At 51.7% G+C, this 26,736-nt stretch overlaps 2 protein-coding genes across 6 annotated transcripts; one reads left to right on the forward strand and one right to left on the reverse strand.

Moving 5' to 3' along the window:
• Window positions 1-5,007: 5,007 nt before the first annotated feature.
• On the reverse strand, window positions 5,008-16,200 carry ano10a (anoctamin 10a). 5 transcript variants are annotated; one of them, XM_080500395.1, is made up of 16 exons: window positions 16,054-16,200; window positions 15,587-15,743; window positions 15,288-15,485; window positions 14,742-14,876; window positions 13,454-13,573; window positions 13,151-13,335; window positions 11,416-11,800; window positions 11,197-11,252; window positions 10,394-10,468; window positions 9,978-10,166; window positions 9,689-9,880; window positions 8,822-8,950; window positions 7,498-7,614; window positions 6,807-6,823; window positions 5,425-5,474; window positions 5,175-5,208 (listed from the first exon to the last, which is right to left on the reverse strand). In XM_080500395.1, the coding sequence occupies exons 2-15, from the start codon at window positions 15,720-15,722 to the stop codon at window positions 5,429-5,431; spliced, it is 1,980 nt and encodes a 659-aa protein (XP_080356521.1). In that variant the 5' UTR covers window positions 15,723-15,743; window positions 16,054-16,200; the 3' UTR covers window positions 5,175-5,208; window positions 5,425-5,428. The 5 variants fall into 5 exon arrangements, with proteins under 5 accessions (XP_080356524.1, XP_080356520.1, XP_080356523.1 ...); XM_080500398.1 differs by lacking the exon at window positions 6,807-6,823 and having other exon boundaries at window positions 5,008-5,208; XM_080500394.1 differs by having other exon boundaries at window positions 5,008-5,474.
• A 1,031-nt stretch (window positions 16,201-17,231) lies between these two features.
• abhd5a (abhydrolase domain containing 5, lysophosphatidic acid acyltransferase a) lies at window positions 17,232-26,211 on the forward strand. Its single transcript, XM_080500598.1, is given in 13 exon segments — window positions 17,232-17,269; window positions 19,474-19,554; window positions 20,224-20,304; window positions 20,426-20,745; window positions 20,748-20,786; window positions 20,789-20,834; window positions 23,490-23,518; window positions 23,521-23,621; window positions 23,623-23,638; window positions 23,921-23,956; window positions 23,959-24,031; window positions 24,913-25,101; window positions 25,145-26,211. Coding segments are annotated over 13 exon segments (1,182 nt in total). The 5' UTR covers window positions 17,232-17,240; the 3' UTR covers window positions 25,287-26,211.
• Window positions 26,212-26,736: the final 525 nt, after the last annotated feature.

The following is a 26,736-nucleotide window of genomic DNA, read 5'->3' on the forward strand; positions in this document are numbered from 1 at the left end:
CAAAATAAATCTCGTTTACAAGAGCTGGTTTGTTTTCCCGAGGACGTGACGCCGTCGGGTTTTTCCCCGCTTCTTCTTCGCTGAATGTAACGACTTGCATCTCGATCGCCACAAGTTATTATACTTAGAATAAATAGTCCCAACTTGTAATACCACTGCTTGGCCTGGGGTGGCAGTGCTGAGTCGGCGCCCTCAGACGTTGTCGTGACGCCAAACAAACTGTTGCATGTGGCATCGAGCAGCTCTGCTGTGACCTTTTGATGACATCACAGCTCTCGGTCGCCCCCCGGAGGCTGTTGGAGGAGCAGTCCAGAAATCTTGACCTCCTTGTTGATGGATGAGTCATAAAGATGTTTACGTAATTCAAAGCCTTTGATCGTCGGTCGAGTCGATGACAGAAGCAGTCGCAGGACTCACTGCGCCACCCGCTGGTACAAAGTGGTATTGCAAGTCTAAAATGTTTGTCGTGGGTGAAAATGTTTGTATCGATCGTCCTGGAAACGTGTTGGGAGTCAGAGGACGATCGTTTTCTTTTCTGCTTCAGAAAATTCTACCGTTTCTAGAAACATGTGGTTCAGGTCCAGGAAACCTGTTCCGTCACTGTAAAGGAGGTGAGAAACCTGCTGGAGGAACCGGGTTCTGGACTCGGTCCAGGAACAACGGGTGAAAACCACTTACAGCTTTTGATCTTTGTTCAGCTTTGATCTTGAAAACCAGTCAAATTCAACAAAGAAAATAAGATTTTCTCTTTCCTGGAACTCAGGATGTCAGTGGTCTGGACTCTGGGGGTCTGGACTCTGGGGGGTCTGGACCTCTTGGACTGGACTGCCTGCAAACCCCCCCCCCCCCCCCCCCCCCCGGTCAGTTTGTACATACGGTCTGATGAAAAGTTTATTTTTGGAAACTTGTACATTTTGAGCTTTTTGAGTTTATTTTCAGTGGTTTTGGTTCCAGAAGCTTCAGGTTTTTACCTGAAGGAGGAACGAGACGAGCTGGACAGAACGAGACGAGAGCTGGACAGAACGAGACGGAACGAGACGTGAGCTGGACAGAACGAGACGAAACATGAACTGAACAGAACGAGACGTGAGCTGGACAGAACGAGACGTGAGCTGGACAGAACGAGACGTGAGCTGGACAGAACGAGACGTGAGCTGGACAGAACGAGACGTGAGCTGGACAGAACGAGACGAAACATGAACTGAACAGAACGAGACGTGAGCTGGACAGAACGAGACATGAACTGAACAGAACAAGACATGAGCTGGACAGAACAAGACATGAGCTGGACAGAACGAGACGTGAGCTGGACAGAACGAGACGTGAGCTGGACAGAACGAGACATGAACTGAACAGAACAAGACATGAGCTGGACAGAACAAGACATGAGCTGGACAGAACGAGACGTGAGCTGGACAGAACGAGACGTGAGCTGGACAGAACGAGACAGAATGAGATGTGAGCTGGACAGAACGAGACGAAAGGAGACGAGACATGAACTGGACAGAACGAGACGAAACGAGACGAGACATGAGCTGGACAGAACGAGACGAGACGTGATCTGGACACGGGTCAGAGTCTCCTAAAGATTACAAAGAAGGACGTCTACTTTACATCCCAGTTATTTCTATACGACGTAAACGACTCCCACTGACAGAAGCTGTTCAGATCGTCACGTGTCAGTCGTAGGGAGGCCCTCCGGGGGGCGCCGCAGAGCCACACAAGTTTTATTTTACTGTTCCACAATGTTCTCTAATGAGCTCCAACAAACAAGATCAAATCTATTAAATCACAAGTTAAAGTAGTTTAAAGGTTTTTAGCATTTTGACATCGTCGACGCCGCAATGCTAACGGTTAGCATGTTTTTAATCAAGTGTTTTGTTTTTGCCTTAATGTTTAGATGTTTACAAAACGACACGTCGTCTCACTTTGAGCTCGTAAAAACATGAAACATTCAAATTTCAACATTTTCTGGTCGAATATTCTAACATTAATCTGAAATGAAGTCAAAGACTCGTCAGACTAGAGCGTAAAAAGGTTCAATTAAAGCTTCTTCACATTTATGTTTCACTTTTATTCTCATTAAACTCAATAAATCCAATCTGAACTTGTTTTATAGAAAATAAAATCTGAATTTTTGTCCCGAGTTCTTCTGTAAAACCTTTTAAGAAGCTCCTGATTCAGGCTCTTTGTGTCTTCGTGGCTCTCTGGCGCCCCCAGTGGAGACATGTTGTCCTTCAACGGGACGTTTCAGTGTTTTGACGGGACGACGACTCGTCTTCTGCTCGCGGCTTCGCTTCCGTAGGAAAAGAGAGAAAAAGGGGGTTGAGGGTTCAAAGGGCATTGAAATAAGCTACGACAGCGACGGCAGCATTTCTACAAACTTTTCTTTAGTTACGTTTTTTTTAAAATACAAAAGTTACAATAATAAAAAAAAAAAAAAAAAAAAAACCCCACCAGGATGGTTTGGATCTATTTTTTCTGTTGGTTTGTTTTGCTGTACATACAGACTAAATGTGGTGCTCTGACCTGTACAGCCCCTCCAGCCTTACCAGTACTACTGGATACTTACCAGTTCTACTGGACTACAACTGTCTGGGTGTCCGGGTGGAGGACCTCCGCCGTGTCCGGGTGGAGGACGTGCATGTGCTCCGTGTCTGGAGACGGTCGCAGCGTCACCCGACCAAGACGAGAACTGACGGGAATATTCAGTGTCTGTAGTTGATACCTGTTGTCAGACGTTGCTATGGTAATACCCTCCAAAATAAAACGTGGACTTCTGTCTCACACTTCCCCTCCGAGTCCGTCTCCTTTGTCTCAGGGACGCCGGCGGTGGAAAACCGCAGGATTATTATGGATCTGGTACCAAGTGAACAGAACCGCCGACACCAAATACTTTGGAATATCGAAGCTCCGTGACCTTTAAGTCTTTTTGGTTTCAGAATCAGACGTGACCCTAAAACAGAATCTGGTCAACGTTTATGCTCCGTGACCTTTAAGTCTTTTTGGTTTAAGAATCAGACGTGACCCTAAAACAGAATCTGGTCAAAGTTCATGCTCCGTGACCTTTAAGTCTTTTTGGTTTAAGAATCAGACGTGACCCTAAAACAGAATCTGGTCAAAGTTCATGCTCCGTGACCTTAAAGTCTTTTTGGTTTAAGAATCAGACGTTACCCTAAAACAGAATCTGGTCAAAGTTCATACTCCGTGACCTTAAAGTCTTTTTGGTTTAAGAATCAGACGTGACCCTAAAACAGAATCTGGTCAAAGTTTATGCTCCGTGACCTTCAAGTCTTTTTGGTTTAAGAATCAGACGTGACCCTAAAACAGAATCTGGTCAAAGTTCATACTCCGTGACCTTAAAGTCTTTTTGGTTTAAGAATCAGACGTGACCCTAAAACAGAATCTGGTCAAAGTTTATGCTCCGTGACCTTCAAGTCTTTTTGGTTTAAGAATCAGACGTGACCCTAAAACAGAATTTGGTCAAAGTTTATGCTCCGTGACCTTCAAGTCTTTTTGGTTTAAGAATCAGACGTGACCCTAAAACAGAATCTGGTCAACGTTTATGCTCCGTGACCTTTAAGTCTTTTGGTTTAAGAATCAGACGTGACCCTAAAACAGAATCTGGTCAAAGTTCATGTAGGAGCCATTCTTTTTTGTTGTGCATGTGTTTTACTTTTAACCACAAGGGGTGGTGTTGTTTCTGTTGGGTTTCCTTGCCAGCAGCAGCTGCTGAAGATCAGGGAGTTAATTAGTTGGAGTTGAATGGTGGTGGGGGAAACACAGTTTTACGTAGATCCAGAGGAACAAAGAAACCTGGTAGTTTCTGTTTTGTTATTTACCTTTATCATTTTTTGTTACAATAAACGGGAACCTCACCCAAAGAGACAACCTGTAAACCTTCATTTTTATTTTTCTCTGGAGTCGAGTCAAGCGCCTTCTCAACCACCATTTCACGTGACTATAAAGTTTTTGGTTTTTTTGGATCGTCACAACAGTTCATGCTTCATGACCTTTAAGTCTTTTGGTTTAAGAATCAGACGTGACCCTAAAACAGAATCTGGTCAAAGTTTATGCTCCGTGACCTTCAAGTCTTTTGGTTTAAGAATCAGTCGTGACCCTAAAACAGAATCTGGTCAAAGTTCATGGGTCGACAGAAAAGACTTTAGTGTTCAGGAACGTCTCAAATCATTAGAACATCATGAAAATGTCGTCTTTTTTGCTGCTGCAACAAGACCTTCCTTGTGGACGGTGTCACTGTCTGTCCTCTGGACATGCGTCCAATCGGGACTGACGCCTGCTGAACCAGACGTCTGCAGGTGTTTTCACTTCATGAGCCGATTAGAGGGAATTAGAATTTTCTGGCTCGGTCAGACGTCGACATTTCAAGAAATGAAGGCCTGAAATATTTCGCTGTCGGGAGCTCATGTCTTATATTGACTTTCTGTAATGAGACAAAAAATATTGAACATTCTCATGATATTCTAATTTTTGGAGACGCGCCGGTATCGTAGAAGTTCTAATAGTTCCTCGTGTCGGTTCTTATTTCACAAGATTAATTTGTTCATGTCCGTTAATTAATGAGGGAACAGAAGCAGGAGATCAAGACGTTCAAGAGCTTCAGCTTTACAAAGGAAGTTTATTTCAGCGGCGTGTTTGAGAAACAAATACTCAGATTACATTTCAAGGCACCAGGGTGACGGAGGAGTGCAGAAACATCTGGTGGTGACGGTGAGGAGACGGAAACTCAAAGATCAAACTCCACAAAAACCTGACAAGCTCCTCTCCTCCTCCTCCTCCTCCTCCTCCTCTTCCTCCTCTTCCTCCTCCTCCTCCTCCTCCAGCGAAGCAGAAAATGTTCAACAGTCTGAGATATAAAATCATTTCTACAGTACATCATGTTTACAGTATCACCCTGTGACCCCCTCCCTCCTCCACCCTGTGACCCCCTCCCTCCTCCACCCTCCACCCTGGACCCCCTCCCTCCCCCACCCTCCACCCTGGACCCCCCACAGTGCAGTTCATTGAGCAGCCACCAGGACTCTGGGTGGAGACGAAGATCAAGTTCTCCTGAATCCATCGTTTCAGAATCACCACGGGAGGAGAGCAGCAGAGCAGTGTGGTCAGTGTCCGTGGTCAGTGTCCGTGGTCAGTGTCCATGGTCAGTGTCCGTGGTCAGTGTCCGTGGTCATTGTGTGGTCAGTGTCCGTGGTCAGTGTCAGTGTCCGTGGTCATTGTGTGGTCAGTGCCAGTGTCCATGGTCAGTGTGTGGTCAGTGTCCGTGGTCATTGTGTGGTTAGTGTCCATGGTCATTGTGTGGTCAGTGTCAGTGGTCAGTGTGTGGTCAGTGTCCGTGGTCATTGTGTGGTCAGTGTCAGTTTCCATGGTCAGTGTGTGGTCAGTGTCAGTGTCCATGGTCATTGTGTGGTCAGTGGTCCTCCTCTTCCTCACTTCTCCGCGGCCTCCAACATTTTCTGAAACACAAAGAAAAGTTGAGGAGCAAAAATCCAGGTTTCCTCTGACGACCGGAGGTTTGGACCAATCAGGGAGGAGGAACCGTCCAGGTGACCGGAGGCTCCGCCTCCTGCTGGGGAAAGAACAGGAAGTGCAGCAGGTTGAAGGAGTCAGAAGGAAACATGCATTTGAGGCATTGCTTGTCTGAACTGCAGCTCATTGTTCCTCTCCTGGTCCAGGTGGAACCGGGTTCCTGTCCCGGTCCAGGTGGAACCGGGTTCCTCTCCTGGTCCAGGTGGAACCGGGTTCCTGTCCCGGTCCAGGTGGAACCGGGTTCTGCTGCAGAGCTCAGTCTCAGGAACAGAAGAACACTTTGACCACCTTAAAGCCTGGACGTTCAGTCAGGCCTCCCGGGTCACCGGGTTCCTGCGCTCTGATTGGCTGCCGGGAGGTTTGAACTGGCAGCAGCTGCTGGCGCCGCGCCAGGAGAGTGGCAGCCAAGAGAGAGAGAGTCGTGGGGCGATCGAGTTCCTCCTGAAGGAGGCGTCTGCCCAGAGTCTGTCATCACCTCCGGCCTGCAGGCCGACTGGCGAACCTGGTCCGACGGTCCTGGTCTGGCTCTACTGGTACGGCGATCCTGGTCCGACGATCCTGGTCCGACGCTCCTGGTCTGGCTCTACTGGTACGGCGGTCCTGGTCCGGCGCTCCCGGTCCGGCGGTCCCGGTCCGGCTCTCCCGGTCCGGCGGTCCCGGGCCGGCTCTCCCGGTCCGACGCTCCCGGTCCGGCTCTACTGGTCCGGCGCTGCTGGTCCGACACTCCCGGTCCGGCTCTACTGGTCCGACGCTCCCGGTCCCACGCTCCCGGTCCGACGCTCCCGGTCCCACGCTCCTGGTCCAACTCTACTGGTCCGACGGTCCTGGTCCGGCTCTCCTGGTCCAACGCTCCTGGTCTGGTACTCCTGGTCCGGCGCTCTCCTGCTGGCAGCGATACTTTGACCTTTGACCCCCACAGGGAGATGAACTCTTCTAAAATGCTGCCAGGAAGCAGACATTAGTGGGCGTGGCCAGACAGCTCATTAGCATATACAGGTACAGACACAGAAACTGTTCCCAGTGGAGCCACTAGGGGGACGTTTAGAGGAGCTGGATGAGTTTTCAGGAGAACCCTGGAGGTCCTCGGTTCCACCGGGGGAACGATGCAAGAACAACAACGTTGGAGTGAAATGAAGTGACGTCGGTTAATTTGATGAGAAAAACATCACGTCCAAATCGGCGTTAATCACAAATTCACCACACGGCCGTCTGCGTTAAACGTTAAATCACTTGGTGCGGTGAGCTGAACGGCCACTCACCCTCCACGGCGCCGCCACTGCAGAACCAATAGAACAACACCGGTCACAACACAAATACAGGTTCTGAACAAACAGAGTCAAGATGAAACGTCCAAGACTGCAAAAGAAACGCCGTTCGATTAGTGTTTGAACTGTCGGAGTGGAGGAACGTCACTGAGCTCGGTACTGAAACGCTCGTCTTGCTCTGGAACACAACAACTGGACAGTAGAACCGACGACACGAGAACCTGAAAGAAAGGGATGAACCAGAAGCTGAGACAGAGAGAAGTCGTGGATTCAGGTCAGAACGTCGATCAACCGTCCCCTTGAGAACCTCGTCAGTCGTTTCAACCTGCAGCATGAAGCCGCCGACGCCCGACTGACTTGGACGAAAACGTTCAGACGGTATTAAAGCGGTTCTAACGGGAACCTCGCCGCTACTCGGTGTTCTTTGACTCCTCGGTCCCTCCAGACCACGTTGACCCAGAACCCTGCAGACAAACTCAAGAGGGTCTGAGATGCGAGACCCTCCGGTGTTCTGGACGTCCCAGACGGGACGTCCGTCTCATTCAGGGTGTGTCCAGGCCCTGGTTTGGCCACGCCCCCTTCCTACTCGTCCAGCCTCGTGGCTCTTCACACGTCACACTGCGACCACCAACCAAACCAAAGACCACATTTGGAATTAAAACCCTTTCCAGGCGTCGGTTCTCACCTTTTTCTTGAGGGCCTCCAGGGACTCGAACTCGTGGCGGGCCAGTTTGATCTGGATGTGTTTGGGAACGTCGGGGATGAGGAAGGTCAGGATGAACTTGAGGGCCAGGAGGCCGTGCTGCAAGCAGAGGACACCACAGGGAGTCAACCAACCGTTTCTACATCCCGGGTTCGGGTTCCGTCAATCAGGTTCTGTTCCATAGAGGGTTCTGGCCTTCGTGACAGTCGTGAGCGAGACGGTGGGGACGAAGACAGCCAGCGTCTCCGTCCCGGATCTAAAAGAGGACAAACCACAACCTGGAGAGTCACTCTTGATTTTACTCGACGACACAACGAAACGAAACGTCTGCAAGAAGAGGAAACTTCCATTTCACACCTCGGACACCTCTGAACTCTGACAAGGACCCACGAAAGTCTGGAGGACAGACCAACTGACCAGAGCGTCCTGTCCTTCTGCTTTGTACTTGTACAGGAAATACCAGCGGTTCTGTCTGACGGGAGCACCGACCAGGAGGGTCGTCTCTCCGGTCGGTACCGACGCTCCACTGACCAACAAGGAACCCTGATCACTGATTGCTCACGATATCCAGGACTCCTTTGTACTTGTGGGTGTTCAGCAGCACAAGGTTAGACGGAGGGTGGGGGACGGAGGATGGAGGACGGAGGGTGGGGGACGGAGGACGTGAGACCATAAATGCGGCAGACAGCACGTGAGCATAAAGTCATAAAGTCATAAAGTCATAAAGTCGCCACTCGAAGGACAGAAGATTCTCCTTCAGACGCCTGAGACACACCGTCTCCTGTTTACACTGCAACATTGTCTGTTTCCGTGGAAACGGCAACGCACAAGCAGATTGGCCGGCCACAATCCAGCCTGGTACGTTAACTCCGATCGTCGCGGTAACGAGCCAACATGGCTGCCGGCCTCCACTGATCCTCAGCGCCAGGTGAGGCTGCTGCTGCTTTCTTCTCCTTCCAGACGAGAAACTGGAGCTGAAGGGTCAACAAGTCGTCCACCGCAGGAGACACCTGATGCGGGGAAGTACAGGACTTCCAGGAACCGTTGGGGGCGGCGGGGGAGGGGGGGGGGGGTAGGTAACGGAGTGTAATGGAGTGAGTGTGTGAGGTTTAAACTGTGGCTCCCTCTAGTGGCGACAACATGGCAGCACGTCAGGATGTTGGTTTAAATCTATCAGAGAATCTTTATCCAGCGTTTCAAACTGGTGTGTGTGTGTGTGTGTGTGTGTGTGTGTGTGTGTGTGTGTGTGTGTGTGTGTGTGTGTGTGTGTGTGTGTGTGTGTGTGTGTGTGTGTGTGTGTGTGTACCTCGATGGCGACGGTCCACAGGATGAGTTGTGTCTCCGACTCGGTGAAAAAGGCTCTGACTTGCGGAGACATTCCGATCAGGCAGCAGTTGGTCACCACCGCCATGACGCTCATCGCCTCGAAGGCCAGCTGGAAGACAGTCTGTCTCACCACACCGAAGACTCTCAACTGTCTCTGGACGTCTGTCTCACTGCGTCCAGTCCATCTAGTGTCTCACTGTGTCCAGTCTGTCTCACTGCATCCAGCCTGTCTCCATGTCTCCAGCCTGTCTCACTGTGTCCAGCCTGTCTCCATGTCTCCAGCCTGTCTCACTTCGTCCAGCCCGTGCAGCGTGTCTCACTGTGTCCAGTCCAATCAGACTGTCTCACTGTGTCCAGCCTGTCTCACTGCGTCCAGTCCATCTAGTGTCTCACTGTGTCCAGTCTGTCTCACTGCGTCCAGCCTGTCTCACTGTGTCCAGCCTGTCTCCATGTCTGCAGCCTGTCTCACTGCATCCAGCGTGTCTCACTGTGTCCAGCCTGTCTCACTGCGTCCAGTCTGTCTCCCTGTCTCCAGCCTGTCTCACTTCGTCCAGCCCGTGCAGTGTGTCTCACTGTGTCCAGTCTGTCTCACTGCTTCCAGTCTGTCTCATTGTGTCATGCATGTCTCACTGTGTCCAGCCTGTCTCACTGCGTCCAGTCTGTCTCACTGTGTCCAGCCTGTCTCACTGCATCCAGTCCGTCCAGTCTGTCTCACTGTGTCCAGCCTGTCTCCCTGTCTCCAGTCCGTCCAGCGTGTCTCCCTGTGTCCAGTCTGTCTCACTGCGTCCAGTCCGTCCAGCCTGTCTCCCTGTCTCCAGCCTGTCTCACTGCGTCCAGCCTGTCTCACCTGCCAGACGCCGATGTTGGCCGCGGGGTCGGAGAACGGGCGCTTGAAGACGCGACACATCTTGAAGGCGTCAGAATAAACCTCGGTGACGTTGTTGAGGACGACGAGGACGGCGGCCAGAGGGTAGACGCAGGAGAACAGGCTGACGTAGCCGAACAGCAGGAAGAGCTCCAGGTAGTCGTCGAACGTCCCCTGAGGGCCACACATGTTGGGGAACATCTGGCAGGACCGAGCTGTGTGTGTGTGTGTGTGTGTGTGTGTGTGTGTGTGTGTGTGTGTGTGTGCTCACCAGGTAGGTGCTCATGTCGGCCTCCAGCCGGACCTGCTCCTCCAGGGGGAGCTCCTGCTCCTCCAGGAGGCGCCTCCTCTGCACCCGGCGCAGCGTCTTCTTGTTGCGTCTCCTCTGCAGCCAGTAGGGCAGGAAGGCCTCCATCACCTGGTTCAGGATCTGACTGGTGATCAGCAGGGTGGCCAGACTCTGGGGGGGTGGAGGAGGGGGGGTGGAGGGGGGGTGGAGGGGGGTGGAAACAAACGAGCAGTAAACAATCAGGACGTAGGCATGTTGTAATATGTAGATTTCACATTTAACAGAAGCAATGAAGACATGAAATGAACCCGACTGGAGGAGGAGGTGTAGTAGAAGGTGTAGTGGGGATGTAGTCAGGTGTAGTAAGGTGTAGTAGAAGGTGTAGTTGGTGTCTCCACCTGTCTCAGCAGCACCATGTCGTGCATGACGAAGGCGATGTAGAACAGGGAGGCGAAACAGTTGACGAAGTTGAACTGGAGGAGAGACGAGGAGAGACGTCAGCCTGAGGTGGAGTGAAGCAGCAGTAGCAGCAGCAGCAGTAGAAGTAGCAGTATTAGTAGCAGTAGAAGTAGTAGCATTAGCAGCAGCAGTAGAAGTAGCAGTAGCAGCAGTAGAAGTAGCAGTAGCAGTAGCAGCAGTAGAAGTAGCAGTAGCAGCAGTAGAAGTAGCAGAGGTAGTAGCAGTAGCAGCAGTAGAAGTAGCAGAGGTAGTAGCAGTAGAAGTAGCAGTAGCAGCAGTAGAAGTAGTAGCAGTAGCAGCAGTAGAAGTAGCAGCAGTAGAAGTAGTAGCAGTAGCAGCAGTAGAAGTAGCAGTAGCAGCAGTAGAAGTAGCAGTAGCAGCAGTAGAAGTAGTAGCAGTAGCAGCAGTAGAAGTAGCAGTAGCAGCAGTAGAAGTAGCGGTAGCAGAAGCGGTAGCGGTAGAAGTAGTAGCAGTAGCAGTAGAAGTAGTAGCAGTAGCAGCAGCAGCAGCAGCAGTAGCGGTAGGGTAGCAGAAGCAGTAGCAGTAGCAATAGCAGTAGCGGTAGGGTAGCAGTAGCAATAGCAATAGCAATAGTAGCAGCAGTAGCGGAAGCGGTAGCAGTAGCAGTAGCGGTAGCAGTAGCGGTAGCAGTAGCAGCAGCAGCAGAAGTAGCAGTAGCGGTAGCAGTAGTGGTAGTAGCAGCGGCAGCAGTAGCAGTAGCGGTAGCAGTACAGGTACTCACCACCAGCACCTTGAGCACCAGGTGGTTCTGGTAGGACGACTCCAGACGGTGGTTCTCTAACAGAGGAAACATGGTTCCTGTTAGAACCACTGGAACCATGAAAACGTCACACTTGTTGATTTTTGGAGCCCGACCAGGACCAGGACCAGGACCAGGACCAGCCCCTCCAGGACCAGGACCAGGACCAGGACCAGGACCGGCCCCTCCAGAGGTACTCACCCCACTCGGTGAGGAACTCGGCAGCGTATCGGTAGACGAGGTTCAGGACCTCGATGACCACGGCGTAGATGATGCTGGGGATGAAGAGCAGGACTCCGGTCCAGAAGGTGGGGTCCTGGTCGTGGAGGGTCAGGGCCCAGCCCTCCAGCTGGAAGTAGACCATCATGACGTAGAGCGACAGGTAGAGGCACAGCAGCACGAAGGGAACCGACACCAGGTAGACCCGCAGGTGCCTCTTGGCGGCGGGGTAGACCGGCTCCTCGCGCCCCGTCACCGGGTTGAAGCCCAGGACGCCGTGGAAACCGGGACGGGGTTCTTCGAAGGCCTTCTTCCTGCTCAGGGTTCCCCAGCGGAACGCCAGCGAGGCGCTGAAGCGCTTCCACAACTGCAGGGGGGAGAACGTCAGGGTCAGCAGGGGTTCTGACGGTCCGGTTCTGCTGGTTCTGGTTGAGGGATTACGTCCAGGAAGACTGGATTACAGGGTTCTGGTGGAGGGACTACCCTACCTCCAGGAAGACTGGATTATAGGGTTCTGGTTGAGGGACTACCGTACCTCCAGGAAGACTGGATTGTATGGTTCTGGTTGAGGGACTACCGTACCTCCAGGAAGACTGGATTGTATGGTTCTGGTTGAGGGATTACCTCCAGGAAGACTGGATTATAGGGTTCTGGTTGAGGGACTACCGTACCTCCAGGAAGACTGGATTATAGGGTTCTGGTTGAGGGATTACCTCCAGGAAGACCGGACTGTATGGTTCTGGTTGAGGGACTACCGTACCTCCAGGAAGACTGGATTATAGGGTTCTGGTTGAGGGATTACCTCCAGGAAGACCGGACTGTATGGTTCTGGTTGAGGGACTACCGTACCTCCAGGAAGACTGGATTATAGGGTTCTGGTTGAGGGACTACCGTACCTCCAGGAAGACTGGATTATAGGGTTCTGGTTGAGGGACTACCGTACCTCCAGGAAGACTGGATTATAGGGTTCTGGTTGAGGGATTACCTCCAGGAAGACCGGACTGTATGGTTCTGGTTGAGGGACTACCGTACCTCCAGGAAGACTGGATTATAGGGTTCTGGTTGAGGGACTACCGTACCTCCAGGAAGACTGGATTATAGGGTTCTGGTTGAGGGATTACCTCCAGGAAGACCGGACTGTATGGTTCTGGTTGAGGGACTACCGTACCTCCAGGAAGACTGGATTATAGGGTTCTGGTTGAGGGACTACCGTACCTCCAGGAAGACTGGATTATAGGGTTCTGGTTGAGGGATTACCTCCAGGAAGACCGGACTGTATGGTTCTGGTTGAGGGACTACCGTACCTCCAGGAAGACTGGATTATAGGGTTCTGGTTGAGGGACTACCATACCTCCAGGAAGACTGGATTATAGGGTTCTGGTTGAGGGACTACCGTACCTCCAGGAAGACTGGATTATAGGGTTCTGGTTGAGGGATTACCTCCAGGAAGACCGGACTGTATGGTTCTGGTTGAGGGACTACCGTACCTCCAGGAAGACTGGATTATAGGGTTCTGGTTGAGGGACTACCGTACCTCCAGGAAGACTGGATTATAGGGTTCTGGTTGAGGGACTACCGTACCTCCAGGAAGACTGGATTATAGGGTTCTGGTTGAGGGATTACCGTACCTCCAGGAAGACTGGATTATAGGGTTCTGGTTGAGGGATTACCTCCAGGAAGACTGGATTGTATGGTTCTGGCTGAGGGACTACCGTACCTCCAGGATGACGGTGCACCACACCAGGTTGAAAGCGGCGAACACCACATATTTGTCGTAGTCCTCCCAGTCGAACAGGTAGTACGGCACGCCGACGAGCGCCATGGGCAGCAGGGCCAGCGTGAAGTACTCCAGGAAGCCGAAGTACAGGGCCTGGCCCTCGCCGTAGTACTGTCTGATGTCGTCTGGGGGACGAGGACGAGAGGACACGGTGTGGACGCACAGGAAGACACTGCAGACCAGCCACAGTGAGGACGGGAGCTGGACGGATCGTCTCCCGACGAGAACGTTCCTCGGACTCACCCAGAGGCTGGAAGGCAAACTTCACCTTCTGGTACCAGGAGAACGAAAGTCTCTTCAGCTCTTCTCTCTCGTGCAGAGGAAACATCTGGACCAAGATGCCTTTGGACTGCAGCCTGCGAACTGGAGGACGAACCCACACGTGACGCTCTGCAGCTGCAGTCACACTCTCCGCCACACGGTGGCGGCAGAACGCAACGTTCAACAAGCTACCGTCAAAAAACGCGGGTCGTTCCGCGTGAACTGTCCACGTTCTCAAGGTTTCCTTCAGGTACTCCACAAAACCTGCATGGAGTGTCTGTCGTTCTGCTTTAGAACCGTCTAGACCAGGGGTCGGCAACCTTTAATGCTCAAAGAGCCATTTGGTCCCGTTTCCCACTGAACGCAACACCCAGAGAGCCGCACGCTTTTATTTTGACAGTCCCCCAGGAAGACCATGCCAGGAGGACACGACACACTAAACCTTCTTCACTGCTGGTTGACGACTTACAACTAATAAACTAAACTACATGAACTAAGCAACAAAAACACAATTACTACCGACACTACAAACCTAACATAACCCCCAATAGTTACATTTAAAACACCACAAACAGAAACTCCCATAATGCATTGCAGCTCTCAGCTCCTTTATCGCTACACATTATTAAAATGGAAGATAAATGTGGGAGATGTGGATTGTTAGAACCATGAGTGTGATGGTGTGTCTTTAATGTCCTGTAGTTGTGTAATTCACTAGAATGTTCCGTCACTCTCAACAAGTCTGTAATGAACCTCCTGGAACTGTGGGCTTTTACTGTGAAAGGCACAGGAAGCTCCCAGCTTCAGACACCAGTTGAGCCGCTGTCAAGACCTGCAGCCGCGATTCTACGTTCTTCATCCATTATTGTTGTAATGACGTTACATCACTGCGTCGTTCACGACCCGCCTACATTCTACCCTACTCAGAGGACTGCGCTCTGGGTGGCTTTGCCTCCTTACGTCCCTCTCTGGGTGGCTTTGCCTCCTTATGTCCCTCCGGGATGAACTGCAGTGGGATGGAGGTTCCAGGAGCAGCAGTGGAGGGACCAAAGAGCCACAGTGGAGGGATCAAAGAGCTGCAGTGGAGGGATCAAAGAGCCGGGGGTTGCCGACCCCTGGTCTAGACGTGGATAAAAGATGGTCTAAAGGCGCCGTCACACATGAACGAGTCCCTAACAAACAATCGAACATCCCGGGGGTTTTTGTCCCGACGCCGATTCCCCTTCACGCAAGGTTTGAAGTGGAACCCGAGGCGGATCGTCGGACTCACCGAGGGATTTTCCTGGGTACAGTCTGGCCTGGCTGTGTCCGGGGACGTGGCTCTCGTCTTTGGCTCGCAGGTTGTCCAGCTCGTGTTTGACGATGTACTGACACTCGGCCATGCTGAGGAAGCCGTCGCCGTCCCCTGGTGGGGGACAAGACGTCAAAGGGACAATGCTGCTGTTTGGTCCACACCAGAGGGACGGACCAAACAGCAGGGCGGCTCCATTACCGGGGATTAATTGAGCAGCCCTACCAAACTTCGTTCAGATTTCTGGAGGCTTTTAGGCAACAACTTTTGTCCACAGATGGTCTTTGCTATCTTTACCGTCCTTACCGTCCTCACCCCGGGGGGGTTGGACGGCACGAGCCGGGGTTTTAGAATTTCCCCAACTCTGGGACCCGAGTTAAAAAAAAAAACCTGTTTTCACGCTTCTAAAACCGCCTCGTGTGGACGACAGGCCAGAAACATCAGGTTCAGGAGAACCAGGTTCCTGGTTTAGGGGAACCAGGCTCCTGGTGTGGGCGGAGCCTCAGATTGCAGCTTCCTCTTTACCTTTGAAGTCTTTGAAGTTGAGCTTGTTGGCGCAGGTGAAGCCCCTCATGGAGCCGTCGCCGTACTCCTTGAAGAGCCCTACGTCCTCGGCGCCGGACAGCAGCCGTTCTCTGGACGCGCCCACCAGGAACACGTTGGGGTTGGTTTTCTCCGGGGCCTCCAGCCCGGGACCCAACTGGCCCACCAGCAGCTCGGCGCCTGGCGGGAGGCGGAGGGTTAAAAACACCAGGGGGGCGCAAGGCGAGGAGAGAATGGCGGCGGCGGGGGCGGGGGGGGGGGGGGGGGGGGGGGCGCCACACCTCCTTGGTGCTGCGGGTCTCGGATCCGGCCCAGCAGCCAGGCGACGGCCTCCTCTCGGGCGTCGGGGGCCAGCTCCAGCACCACCAGGGGGGTGAAGGCCGGTGCGGCGCCACCTGCTGGCGGCTCCTGCAGCATGGCGCCCGGCTCGCTGGACGCCTGCAGCACAGAGTGTGTGTGTGTGTGTGTGTGTGTGTGTGTGTGTGTGTGTGTGTGTGTGTGTGTGTGTGTGTGTGTTGAATGCAGACAGAGTTGATGCAGGTTCACGTCTCAGAGGACGAGTCCACTTTACAGACAGAAGCAGCTGAAACACACACACACACACACACACACACACACACACACACACACACACACACACACACACACACACACACACACACACACACACACACACACACACACACACACACACACACACACACACACACAGGGGGAGGGGCCCTGTGGTGCTCTTGGTCGTACTCACCGTAGTGTGTGTGTGTGTGTGTGTGTGTGTGTGTGTGTCGGCCTCTGGTCCAGCTCAGGAGACGTGCTGGTCTGAGGAGTCCGGGTGGAGGTCTGGGTGGAGGTCTGGGTGGAGGTCCGGTCTGGGGAGTGAGAAGCCTGCTGCACCCAGTGCGAGGGGGGGGGGGGGAATGGGGGGACTGGGGGGGCGGGGTCTGCAGCCTCTACGTCACCAGGCTGCTGCCACTCCCACTGCAACCAGCAGAGACAGTCTGAGTGTGTGTGTGTGTGTGTGTGTGTGTGTGTGTTCGTTAGAGGCTTTTAATCTGAAATCCTAACATATGACCTGCTACGTTTGAAAGCATTTCTGTGATTTTCATTGATTCATCTTCGACAACTCACTCATACAAATCGGATTTTATTCACTTAATCAAGACTTCACAATAAAATAATTGTGATTCTCTTCTGTTATTTTTCGGTATTTCGTTTATGTTGCACTGAACCTTTAACTCTTATTTGTACAGTTTTGTTTCATGCATCTTTCTCGTTGCTTATAATCCTGCAAACTCCACGTCTGTGCCTATAAATGACTTTAAATCGCGTTGATTCTGAACCGTGCAGATAAAAGTGACCCACCTTAAATTACAGTTTAAACGACCCTGGAGTTGTCATAACTTCTTTAAAACACTTCGAACAGTGGATTTCAGATGTGACCACATTTGGACCAATAAGTCATTGGTTAACTTCAACATGCTCCCTTTAAATGTCTTATTAAAAAAAAAAAGAAACTAAAGTAAAAAGTCAACGCATTGATTCGTCCCAGGATGACTCAACGCGAAACACCAGTTTCCTAGAACAGAGTTCTTAGAACCCAGCAGATGAAAGCTTCCAGAACCAACTTGCGTGTAAGATTCAGACACGGCGAGTTAAAAATAAAGAAGAACAGATGACAAATCGTGGGTTTTATTCTTAAACTTACCACTAAACTCTCCCGTCCTGCAGAGCAGCTGATCGGCGCTCTGACAGCTCAGCTGCTTCCGCATCGCTCACGGACGCCGCTTGTTTTGTCCTACGGAGAGGAGAGGCCGGTGGGCGGGGACGGCTTCTGGGCGGCGCCGCCCTGCTGACGTGACGCCGGTATTAAAATCGAACGGCTCGAGTTGGAAGTCGCTAGACACCACGTGACAAGGAGCCTGGGCAGCGAGCGGAATGGCTGTGGACGAGGCGGCGAGCAAAGGGTGAGTTTTTACCCCCAAAAAAACACCTTTAAACTCCGTTTTCCGGCGCGAAACTACCGCGGTCGTTTAAGAACGTCTGGATGTTTAAGTTGCGGTGTTTGTCGCTCTGGTTTCGAGGTTTAAAGAGTTGTAGAAGTTGGTGAATTTGAGGTAAACATCCCGTGTTGCTGCCGCTCGCGTGTCAACATTCAGGAGGAGGAACCGTTAAAACTACTAAAACTCTGAAAACTCTGAAAACTCTTGTTTCTAAAACTAACGTCGACTTTTTAAGCCTCTTCAACATCCTCCGTGACGAAGGACCGTGAAGTTTACATCCTGCAAACCGCTTTGTAAACTCGATTAGACGAATAACAACTGATGGAAATGATCCTCAAATATGAAAAAAAAAAGATGCATCATCATCATTTTTAATTTTTTTAATTCAGTCAAGTCTTCCCAATATCAACATGGAACATATTTTAGAACACGTGCATCACGTGGTCTGGTATCCTAGTAACTGTGATTTACAGTCAAATCAAACACGAATAAAGAACAAGACATGAATATTTGATCTTTGTCTCAAAAACCTTCTGGACGTTCCTTCTTCACTTGTTGTGGGTTTATGCAATCATTTACACTTTCTTCATTAATTATACCTTACCTTACCGTACCGTACCGTACCGTACCGTACCGCACCGTACCGTACTGTACTGCATCGTACCCTTGTGGTTCTTGCTTTTATGTGATTGATGTTGACTGTTGCTGGATTTGACCAGGGTACGACACTATAATAATAATAATAATATTAATAACAATAATATTAATAACAACAACAATAACAATAGTAATAACAATAAAAATAAAAAGAACAATAATAATGTTATTTATAATAATGACAACAATAGTAATAATAATAATAATAATAATAATAATAACAATACAAATGATAATAATAACAACAATAATAAACATAATAATAACAACAATAATAATAATAGTAATAATATTAATAACAACAACAACAATAATAATAGTAACAATAACAATAGTAATAACAATAAAAATAACAATAATAATGTTATTTATAATAATGACAACAATAGTAATAATAATAATAATAATACAAATGATAATAATAACAACAATAATAATGATAACAATAATAAACATAATAATAACAACAATAATAATAATAGTAATAATAACAATAGTAATAATAATAGTAACAATAATAATAATAATAATAACAATAATAATAACAATAATGTTATTATTAATAATAATAATAATGATAACAGTAGTAATAATAATAATAACAATAATACAAATGATAATAATAACAACAATAATAATGATAACAATAATAAACATATAATAACAACAATAATAATAATAGTAATAATAACAATAGTAACAGCAATAATAATAATAATAATAATAACAATAATAATAACAATAATGTTATTATTAATAATAATAATGATAACAATAGTAATAATAATAATAATAACAATAATACAAATGATAATAATAACAACAATAATAATGATAACAATAATAAACATAATAATAACAACAATAATAATAATAGTAATAATAACAATAGTAACAGCAATAATAATAATAATAATAACAATAATAATAACAATAATGTTATTATTAATAATAATAATGATAACAATAGTAATAATAATAATAACAATAATACAAATGATAATAATAACAACAATAATAATGATAACAATAATAAACATAATGATAACAACAATAATAATAATAGTAACAATAACAAAACAATAATAATAATAATAATAACAACACTATCTTCACTCTTTTCTTACATTATTGTATTAAATGTAGAAACGAGGATCTTGACTCTCGTGAGCTTCGGTTGGTTCTGGATCAACTGAGGTCCTGGTCTGACTCTGGTCTCTGTGTGGACCTGGATCCAGTCTGACTCTGGTCTCTGTGTGGACCTGGATCCAGTCTGACTCTGGTCTCTGTGTGGACCTGGATCCAGTCTGACTCTGGTCTCTGTGCGGATCTGGATCCAGTCTGACTCTGGTCTCTGTGTGGATCTGGATCCAGTCTGACTCTGGTCTCTGTGTGGACCTGGATCCAGTCTGACAGACGATTTAAAGCCGTCCTCTCTAAACAAACCAAACAAACAAACGGATGTTTTCCACCAATCAGGATCTGCTGAGTCGTGGTTTTCTTGTCTGCAGGGTTTTGGACCGAGCTCTGGACACCGTGGGGGTCTACGGTCTGGCCAGGGGGGTCCGGGGCTACGTGGACACCACCATCAGGTAACTCCACCCTGCTCCACCCTGCTCCACCCTGCTCCACTCTACTCCACCCTGCTCCACCCTGCTCCACTCTACTCCACCCTGCTCCACCATACTCTACCCTCCACCTGGGGGGATTGGGAGTCAAAACCATCCAGTCAATACCACAAATAACAAAGTGTGTTAACAAATTTAGCTGTTAATCATTAACATATTTTATCAAAACACGTTTTTTTTTTTTTTAATCTGATGATTAGTATATTGAAAAAAAAAAGATTTACTGTTAAAAAATGTACATTATTGACATTCAAAGTGTATTTAAAGGGTTAAAATGTTGTTAAGAATTATGTTTTGGGCCTCAAGTTGAGAAGTTTTGTTTTAAAGATGAAAATATTGTGTTCAGTGAGTCGGAGGGTCGCAGCGGTTCCCCGCCGCTGCTGCTCAGGGATCAAAGAATAAAGGCTAATAAAGGTTATTAAGGGTTAATAAGGGTTATTAGTGTTATTAAGTGTTATTAAGTGTTATTAAGTGTTATTAAGGGTTATTAAGGGTTATTAAGGGTTAATAAGGGTTAATAAGGGTTAATAAGGTTAATAAAGGTTAATAAAGGTTAAAAAGGTTCATAAAGGTGTGTGTGTGTTTGTTGTGTTTGTGTGCGTGCGCGTGTGTGTGTGTGTGTGTGTGTGTCAGGTGGTGCTGGATCCCCAACTGGCTCCCCTCCTGGTGCCCCACGTCCCAGAAGGACCTGCAGGCTGCAGAGACCAGGATGCTGCGATGTGAGGACCCCCCCCCCCACTAACTCTTCCTCCTCCTCTTCCTCCTCCACCTCCTCCTCCACCCTGTCTCCAGGGTGTGGTGAGGCACTGCGGGGGGGGGGGGGTCGTCCCTCGTGACGAGGTCTTCCTGTCCTCAGGCGTCAGCGGCCGTCTCTCCAGACACTTCGTCCCCGTGTCTCCCCCGGCTGCCAGCTGTGGACCCTGAGCCTGGGCGGGGACGGGCCCCGGGGGTGGGGTGGGGGGAAGACCCCCCTGGTCCTGCTGCACGGGTTCGGAGGGGGGGTGGGCCTCTGGGCGCAGAACCTGGACGCGCTCTCGCGACGCCGGCCCGTCTTGGCCGTGGACCTGCTGGGCTTCGGCCAGAGCTCCAGACCCCTCTTCTCCAGGGACCCCCGGCGGGCCGAGGACCAGTTTGTGGAGGCCCTGGAGCAGTGGAGGGCAAGGTGGGCCTGGAGGCCATGATCCTGCTGGGACACAACCTGGGGGCTACCTGGCCGTGTCCTACGCCATCACACATCCAGGCAGGTGGGTGCAGAGGAGGACCGGACCCAGTGGCACAATCCCAATTCAATCAATGTACCCCTACCCCTTAGCCCTACCCCTTAGCCCTACCCCTTAGCCCTACCCCTTAGCCCTCCCCCTTAGCCCTACCCCTTAGCCCTACCCCTTAGCCCTCCCCCTTAGCCCTCCCCTTAGCCCTCCCCCTTAGCCCTACCCCTTAGCCCTACCCCTTAGCCCTACCCCTTCGCCCTACCCCTTAGCCCAACCCCCTTAGCCCAACCCCTTAGCCCTACCCCTTAGCCTACCCCTTAGCTCTACCCCTTAGCCCTACCCCTTAGCCCTACCCCTCCAAAACGAGGGCAAAGGCAAAGGGGTAACAATCAATGTATAGATAGATATATAGATAATTACTTTATTCATCCTCGAAGGGAAATTGTCTTGTTGCAGCAATCTGGTACATACGAATATTATAAAATACAATAGAATAGAAATAAAAGTAAGAAATAAAAATATAAAATATCTGGGTATAAGACATAAGTAAAACTCAGAACGGAACTTGGGCACTTAGAAATCAGCAGGAGATCAAAGCAAGATCAATAGATAGTAAGGTGCAGTGGTAGAGCATTAGAAGTAGGTGTTATATAGTAATAATAACAATAATACACATAACAATGTGTAATAGTGTATAATACTCGTGTATAGTACTACTAATAATGGTAGCAATAATATAAGAATAACAATATATATATATATATATCAGTCCCCGTTTCAAAGAAGACTTTGGAACTCTACGGTGTAATAATAAAATGTTCTAAACAGTCTCTACCAAACAAAGACACAGGGAAGCTCCCTACGGCGGCGCTGCTGCCGCTCTTACTCGTATAAAACACAACAGGTGATAGAACTTTAGAAGCGTAGAGATGTGAAATGCGAGTCCTCCGGGCCATGTCCTCCTACCCCTCTGTTTAAAGTGTGCATCGCTCCGTTTAGAGGGTGAACAGCCCTCCACCTCTGGGAACGAGTGAAATGCGACACCCCTTAGACTCAATAGACTCTAGAATTCAAAGGGGTAGGGGTAAGGGGTAGAATTGGGACTGGACCCAGTGTGTCTGTCCACGTTGGTCCCCCCCCCCCCCCCCCCCCATCCCCCCGAGGACGGCGTGATGAACCCTCCCCTCTGTCTCTTATCCCTCTTTATCACTAACCGAGGAGAATCCCTCCTTCTTATCTCACAAATGGCCTTTGAATCACAACAAATCAGTGAGACGTCCCACAGCCTGGAGTCTGATCTGGGACCATTAAGTCCTGCAGTCTGATCCACACACACTGGGACCATTAAGTCCCAGTGACGCCGTCCACTTCCTTCTCAGAGGACGACTGTCCTCCAGTGTTCCCAGAATACAGAATTCTAATTCACGGTAAGCATCAAAACCCTGCATTGAGAAGAAAAAACCCCCCGAGACGTGAAGCACGTCATCGTTTCCCAAAACTCAAAGACGCCCTTTAAGTCACGGGTCGTCCAGACGAGTCCCCCGGGGACAGAGGACAGAGGACCTGGTCCACCAGCCGTCTTCCCTGCTCGTCTGGTCGGCGCGGACGACGTCACACCTGGAGCTTCTCCTCCTCCAACAAGCTTCGCCTTCATGGGTTCATTAGTTCACGTTAATTAACTCGTCTTAACGAGCTGCGTAAATCATTAACTAGTCCCCTAGTAGTCGTCCACTGAGACACTCTGGTTCTTTGGACCGGAGGACGTTCTGGTTCTGAGGCGTGTCACTGGTTTGCTTTGTTTGGTTTTTTGCTGAAATTCAAGCGAAGGAGGACGAATGTTTAAAAAAAGGAATAAGAACAACTTGTTAAATCTTCTCCACTGTAACTACACAGAAGCTACTGCCGCCCCCCGGTGGAGCGCCCCCCCCGGTGGAGAGCGCCCCCGGTGGAGCGCCCCCCGTGGAGCGCCCCCCGGTGGAGCGCCCCCCGGTGGAGAGCGCCCCCGGTGGAGGGCCCCCCCCGGTGGAGCGCCCCCCGGTGGAGCGCCCCTGGTGGAGGGCCCCCCCGGTGGAGGGGCCCCCCCGGTGGAGGGCCCCCCCGGTGGAGCGCCCCCTGGTGGAGAGCCCCCCGGTGGAGCGCCCCCCCGGTGGAGCGCCCCCCGGTGGAGAGCGCCCCCGGTGGAGCGCCCCCCGGTGGAGCGCCCCCCGGTGGAGAGCGCCCCCGGTGGAGCGCCCCCTGGTGGAGGGCCCCCCCCGGTGGAGCGCCCCCCGGTGGAGGGCCCCCCCGGTGGAGCGCCCCCTGGTGGGCGCCCCCCGGTGGAGCGCCCCCCTGGTGGAGAGCCCCCCGGTGGAGAGCCCCCTGGTGGAGAGCCCCCTGGTGGAGCGCCCCCCGGTGGAGCGCCCCCGGTGGGGAGCCCCCCGGTGGAGAGCCCCCCCGGTGGAGCACCCCCCGGTGGGAGCCCCCTGGTGGAGCGCCCCCTGGTGGTCCAGTGACTGCCGTCGTAATTGCGATGATTCGCTTTTGGGCAGTTTGGACCAATGGCGGCCCTCCCTGAGGCTCCGCCCAGCCCTGGTTGGACCAATGGCGGCCCTCCCTGAGGCTCCGCCCCGCTCTGGAAGGAGCTGCTGTCTTTTCTCTGCTGCGTCACTGGTCGCTCTACTTGTACCCACCCTGGTTTGTGGCCCTCAGGGTGAAGCACCTGGTCCTGGTGGAGCCGTGGGGTTCCCCCAGCGTCCCGACAAGGTGGAGGCCGACCGGCCCGTGTGGATCAAAGCCCTGGGCGCCGTGTTCAGACCCTTCAACCCGCTGGCCGGCCTTCTGACTGGTGGGACCGCTGGGTGAGGAGGTGGAGGATGTGGAGGTGGAGGAGGAGGATGTGGAGGTGGAGGAGGAGATGTGAGGTGGAGGAGGAGGATGTGGAGGTGGAGGAGGAGGAGGGGAGACTTTTGTCTTTAATGATAGATACTTTTATTGCATCGAACATGAACTGACTGATGGTTCTAGTGCAGTAGGTCTATAAGGTCTATAACGCTGGTCCAGTCTCAACCCACCTTGTCCCCCCAGGTCCGTCTCTGGTTCAGACCTTGCTGGTCCAGTCCTCAACCACCTTGTCCCCCCAGGTCCGTCTCTGGTTCAGACCTTCAGACCGGACCTCAGGAGAAGTTCACCTCCATGTTCACTGACGACACCGTGTCCCAGTACATCTACCACCTCAACGTGCAGACGCCCAGGTCTGCCCCATCTGCCCCCGTCTGTCTCCATCTGCCCCCGTCTGTCTCCATCTGCCCCCGTCTGTCTCCATCTGCCCCCGTCTGTCTCCATCTGCCCCCGTCTGTCTCCGTCTGTCTCCATCTGCCCCCGTCTGTCTCCGTCTGTCTCCATCTGCCCCCGTCTGTCTCCGTCTGCCCCCGTCTGTCTCCCGTCTGCCCCCATCTGCCCCCCGCCTGTCTCCATCTGCCCCCGTCTGTCTCCATCTGCCCCCATCTGCCCCCGTCTGTCTCATTTGCCCCCGTCTGTCTCCATCTGCCCCCGTCTGTCTCCGTCTGCCCCCGTCTGTCTCCGTCTGCCCCCCATCTGCCCCCGTCTGTCTCCGTCTGCCCCCATCTGCCCCCGTCTGTCTCCGTCTGTCTCCATCTGCCCCCGTCTGTCTCCGTCTGCCCCCATCTGCCCCGTCTGTCTCCATCTGCCCCCGTCTGTCCCCATCTGCCCCCGTCTGTCTCCATCTGCCCCGTCTGTCTCCATCTGCCCCCATCTGCCCCGTCTGTCTCCATCTGCCCCCGTCTGTCTCCATCTGCCCCCATCTGCCCCCGTCTGTCTCCATCTGCCCCCGTCTGTCTCTATCTGCCCCCGTCTGCCCCTGTCTGTCCTCCATCTACCCCTGATTGTCTTTCATCTGCCCCCTGTTGTCTCTTATTTGCCCATGGTTGTCTCTACTACCCCTGGTTGTCTCTTATCTGCCCCTGATTGTCTCCTACCTGCCCCTGGTTGTCCTCTTATCTGCCCCTGATTGTCTCCTACCTGCCCCTGATTGTCTCCATCTCCCCTGGTCCTCTACCTGCCCTGGTCCTCTCTACCTGCCCCATGTCCTCTCTACCTGCCCCCTGGTCCTCAGTGGGGAGGCAGCCTTCAAGGCGATGAGCGAGGACTGTGGCTGGGCTCGGAGGCCGATGCTCCAGAGGATCCACCGTCTGTCCCCTGACGTCTCGCTGACCGTGGTGTACGGCTGCCGGTCGGCCGTCGACTGTGAGGCCGGCTGGACGCTGAAGGGACAGAAGACCCTCGTCCCCTCGTGGACATCATAGTACGTCCTCTACTACTTCCTGTGTCAACTAGAACGTCCTCAGCCTGTGGAGCCGTGTCCTCCGTCTCACCACCAACCAACTGTTGTCACCGCAGACGATCCGCGGCGCCGGACACTACGTCTTCGCCGACCAGCCTGAGGACTTCAACCAGACGGTGACACGAGCGTGTGACAAGGTGGACTGATGGTTCAAACCCCCCCACCAGGCCTCGTCCCACTATCCTGCGGAATACGTCCTGGTCACCCCCCCCCCCCCCCCGCCCCCCCCAAACCCACTACATAATGCTGTTTGTCCTGAAGCACATGACGTCTTCATGAGACGTCCTCTTGTACGTTTTTAGCAAAATGTCCTTTCCCGAGCGTGACGGGGACACGGGGGGGGGGGGGGGGGGGGGGGGGGGGGGGACCAGGACACTGGTATCGGCTGGAGGTGCAGTGGGTCGGTGGGTCCGGCGGGTCCAGTGGGTCCAGTAGGTCTGGTCCGGTGGGTCCGGTGGGTCCGGTGGGTCCAGTGGGTCCAGTGGGTCCAGTTGGTCTGGTCCGGTGGGTCCGGTGGGTCCGGTGGGTCAGGCGGGTTCAGTGGGTGGTCCGGACCGGCTCGGCTCTGCAGCCTCGGCCTCTTCCTGAGCGACCAGACGGACGTAGAACCTTCATGGACCTTCATGGACCAGAACGACTCAGGACAGCAGCTCCACATCCGTCCGTCTCCAGAACCTCGTCTCTCAATCTGTTTCCTGAACCGGTTGACTGGTCAGGAGGAACTGGTCCCGCCAGAACCGTCCAGCCAGGTTCTCTACATCTGTTTGTAACTTTGCTACATTAACTGGTCCAAACATACTTTGTTGGACTTGATGAGGGTCCGTCTGCACCAGGACCTGGTTCAACTACACCAGGAACCTGGTTCTCCTGAACCAGAAACATCTGGTTCTCCTGAACCAGGAACCTGGTTCTCCTGAACCAGATGTTTCTGGTCCGGTCATGCGTTCCGCCTCGCAGCACCAGAACCAGATCCCAAAACAAACAAAGTTTTCACTTGGAAACGTCGTCGTGGAAACGAGGCTCAACGTTCTGGGCTGTGATTTATTTTTTAAATGTTTTGCCATCATGGAAAGTTCAACTTCAATAAACGATAACGGTACTTTGTTCTGAGTCGTCAGTCACAGGGTTGCAGGTTGGATTCTGCCTCGCAGACCAACAGGCCCAGCTGGACGCTGCAGCTTCCTGTCACCGCCACCAGAGGGCAGTCAGCTTCCTGTCACCGCCACCAGAGGGCAGTCAGCTTCCTGTCACCGCCACCAGAGGGCAGTCAGCTTCCTGTCACCGCCACAGAGGGCAGTCAGCTTCCTGTCACCGCCACCAGAGGGCAGTCTGCTTCCTGTCACCGCCACCAGAGGGGCAGTCGGCTTCCTGTCACCGCCACCCAGAGGGCAGTCCGCCTCCTGTCCACCGCCACCAGAGGGCAGTCTGCTTCCTGGTCACCGCCACCAGAGGGCAGTCTGCTTCCTGTCAACCGCCACCAGAGGGCAGTCGGCTTCCTGTCACCGCCACCAGAGGGCAGTCCGCCTCCTGTCACCGCCACAGAGGCAGTCAGCTTCCTGTCACCGCCACCAGAGGGCAGTCAGCTTCCTGTCACCT

Source organism: Blennius ocellaris (genome assembly GCF_963422515.1).
Source record: "Blennius ocellaris genome assembly, chromosome: 8".
Lineage (NCBI taxonomy): Eukaryota > Metazoa > Chordata > Actinopteri > Blenniiformes > Blenniidae > Blennius > Blennius ocellaris.

Bases quoted from the DNA above. Each gene is read 5' to 3' on its own strand.
- ano10a (XM_080500394.1), bottom strand. From the start codon at position 15,722: ATGCTGCAGGAGCCGCCAGCAGGTGGCGCCGCACCGGCCTTCACCCCC. The intron at 10,469-11,196 runs GTGAGTACCTGT...TCTCTCCTCCAG, and splicing joins TGGTGCTCAAGGTGCTGGTG to TTCAACTTCGTCAACTGTTT. The intron at 9,881-9,977 runs GTGAGCACACAC...TGTGGCCCTCAG, and splicing joins CCGACATGAGCACCTACCTG to GGGACGTTCGACGACTACCT.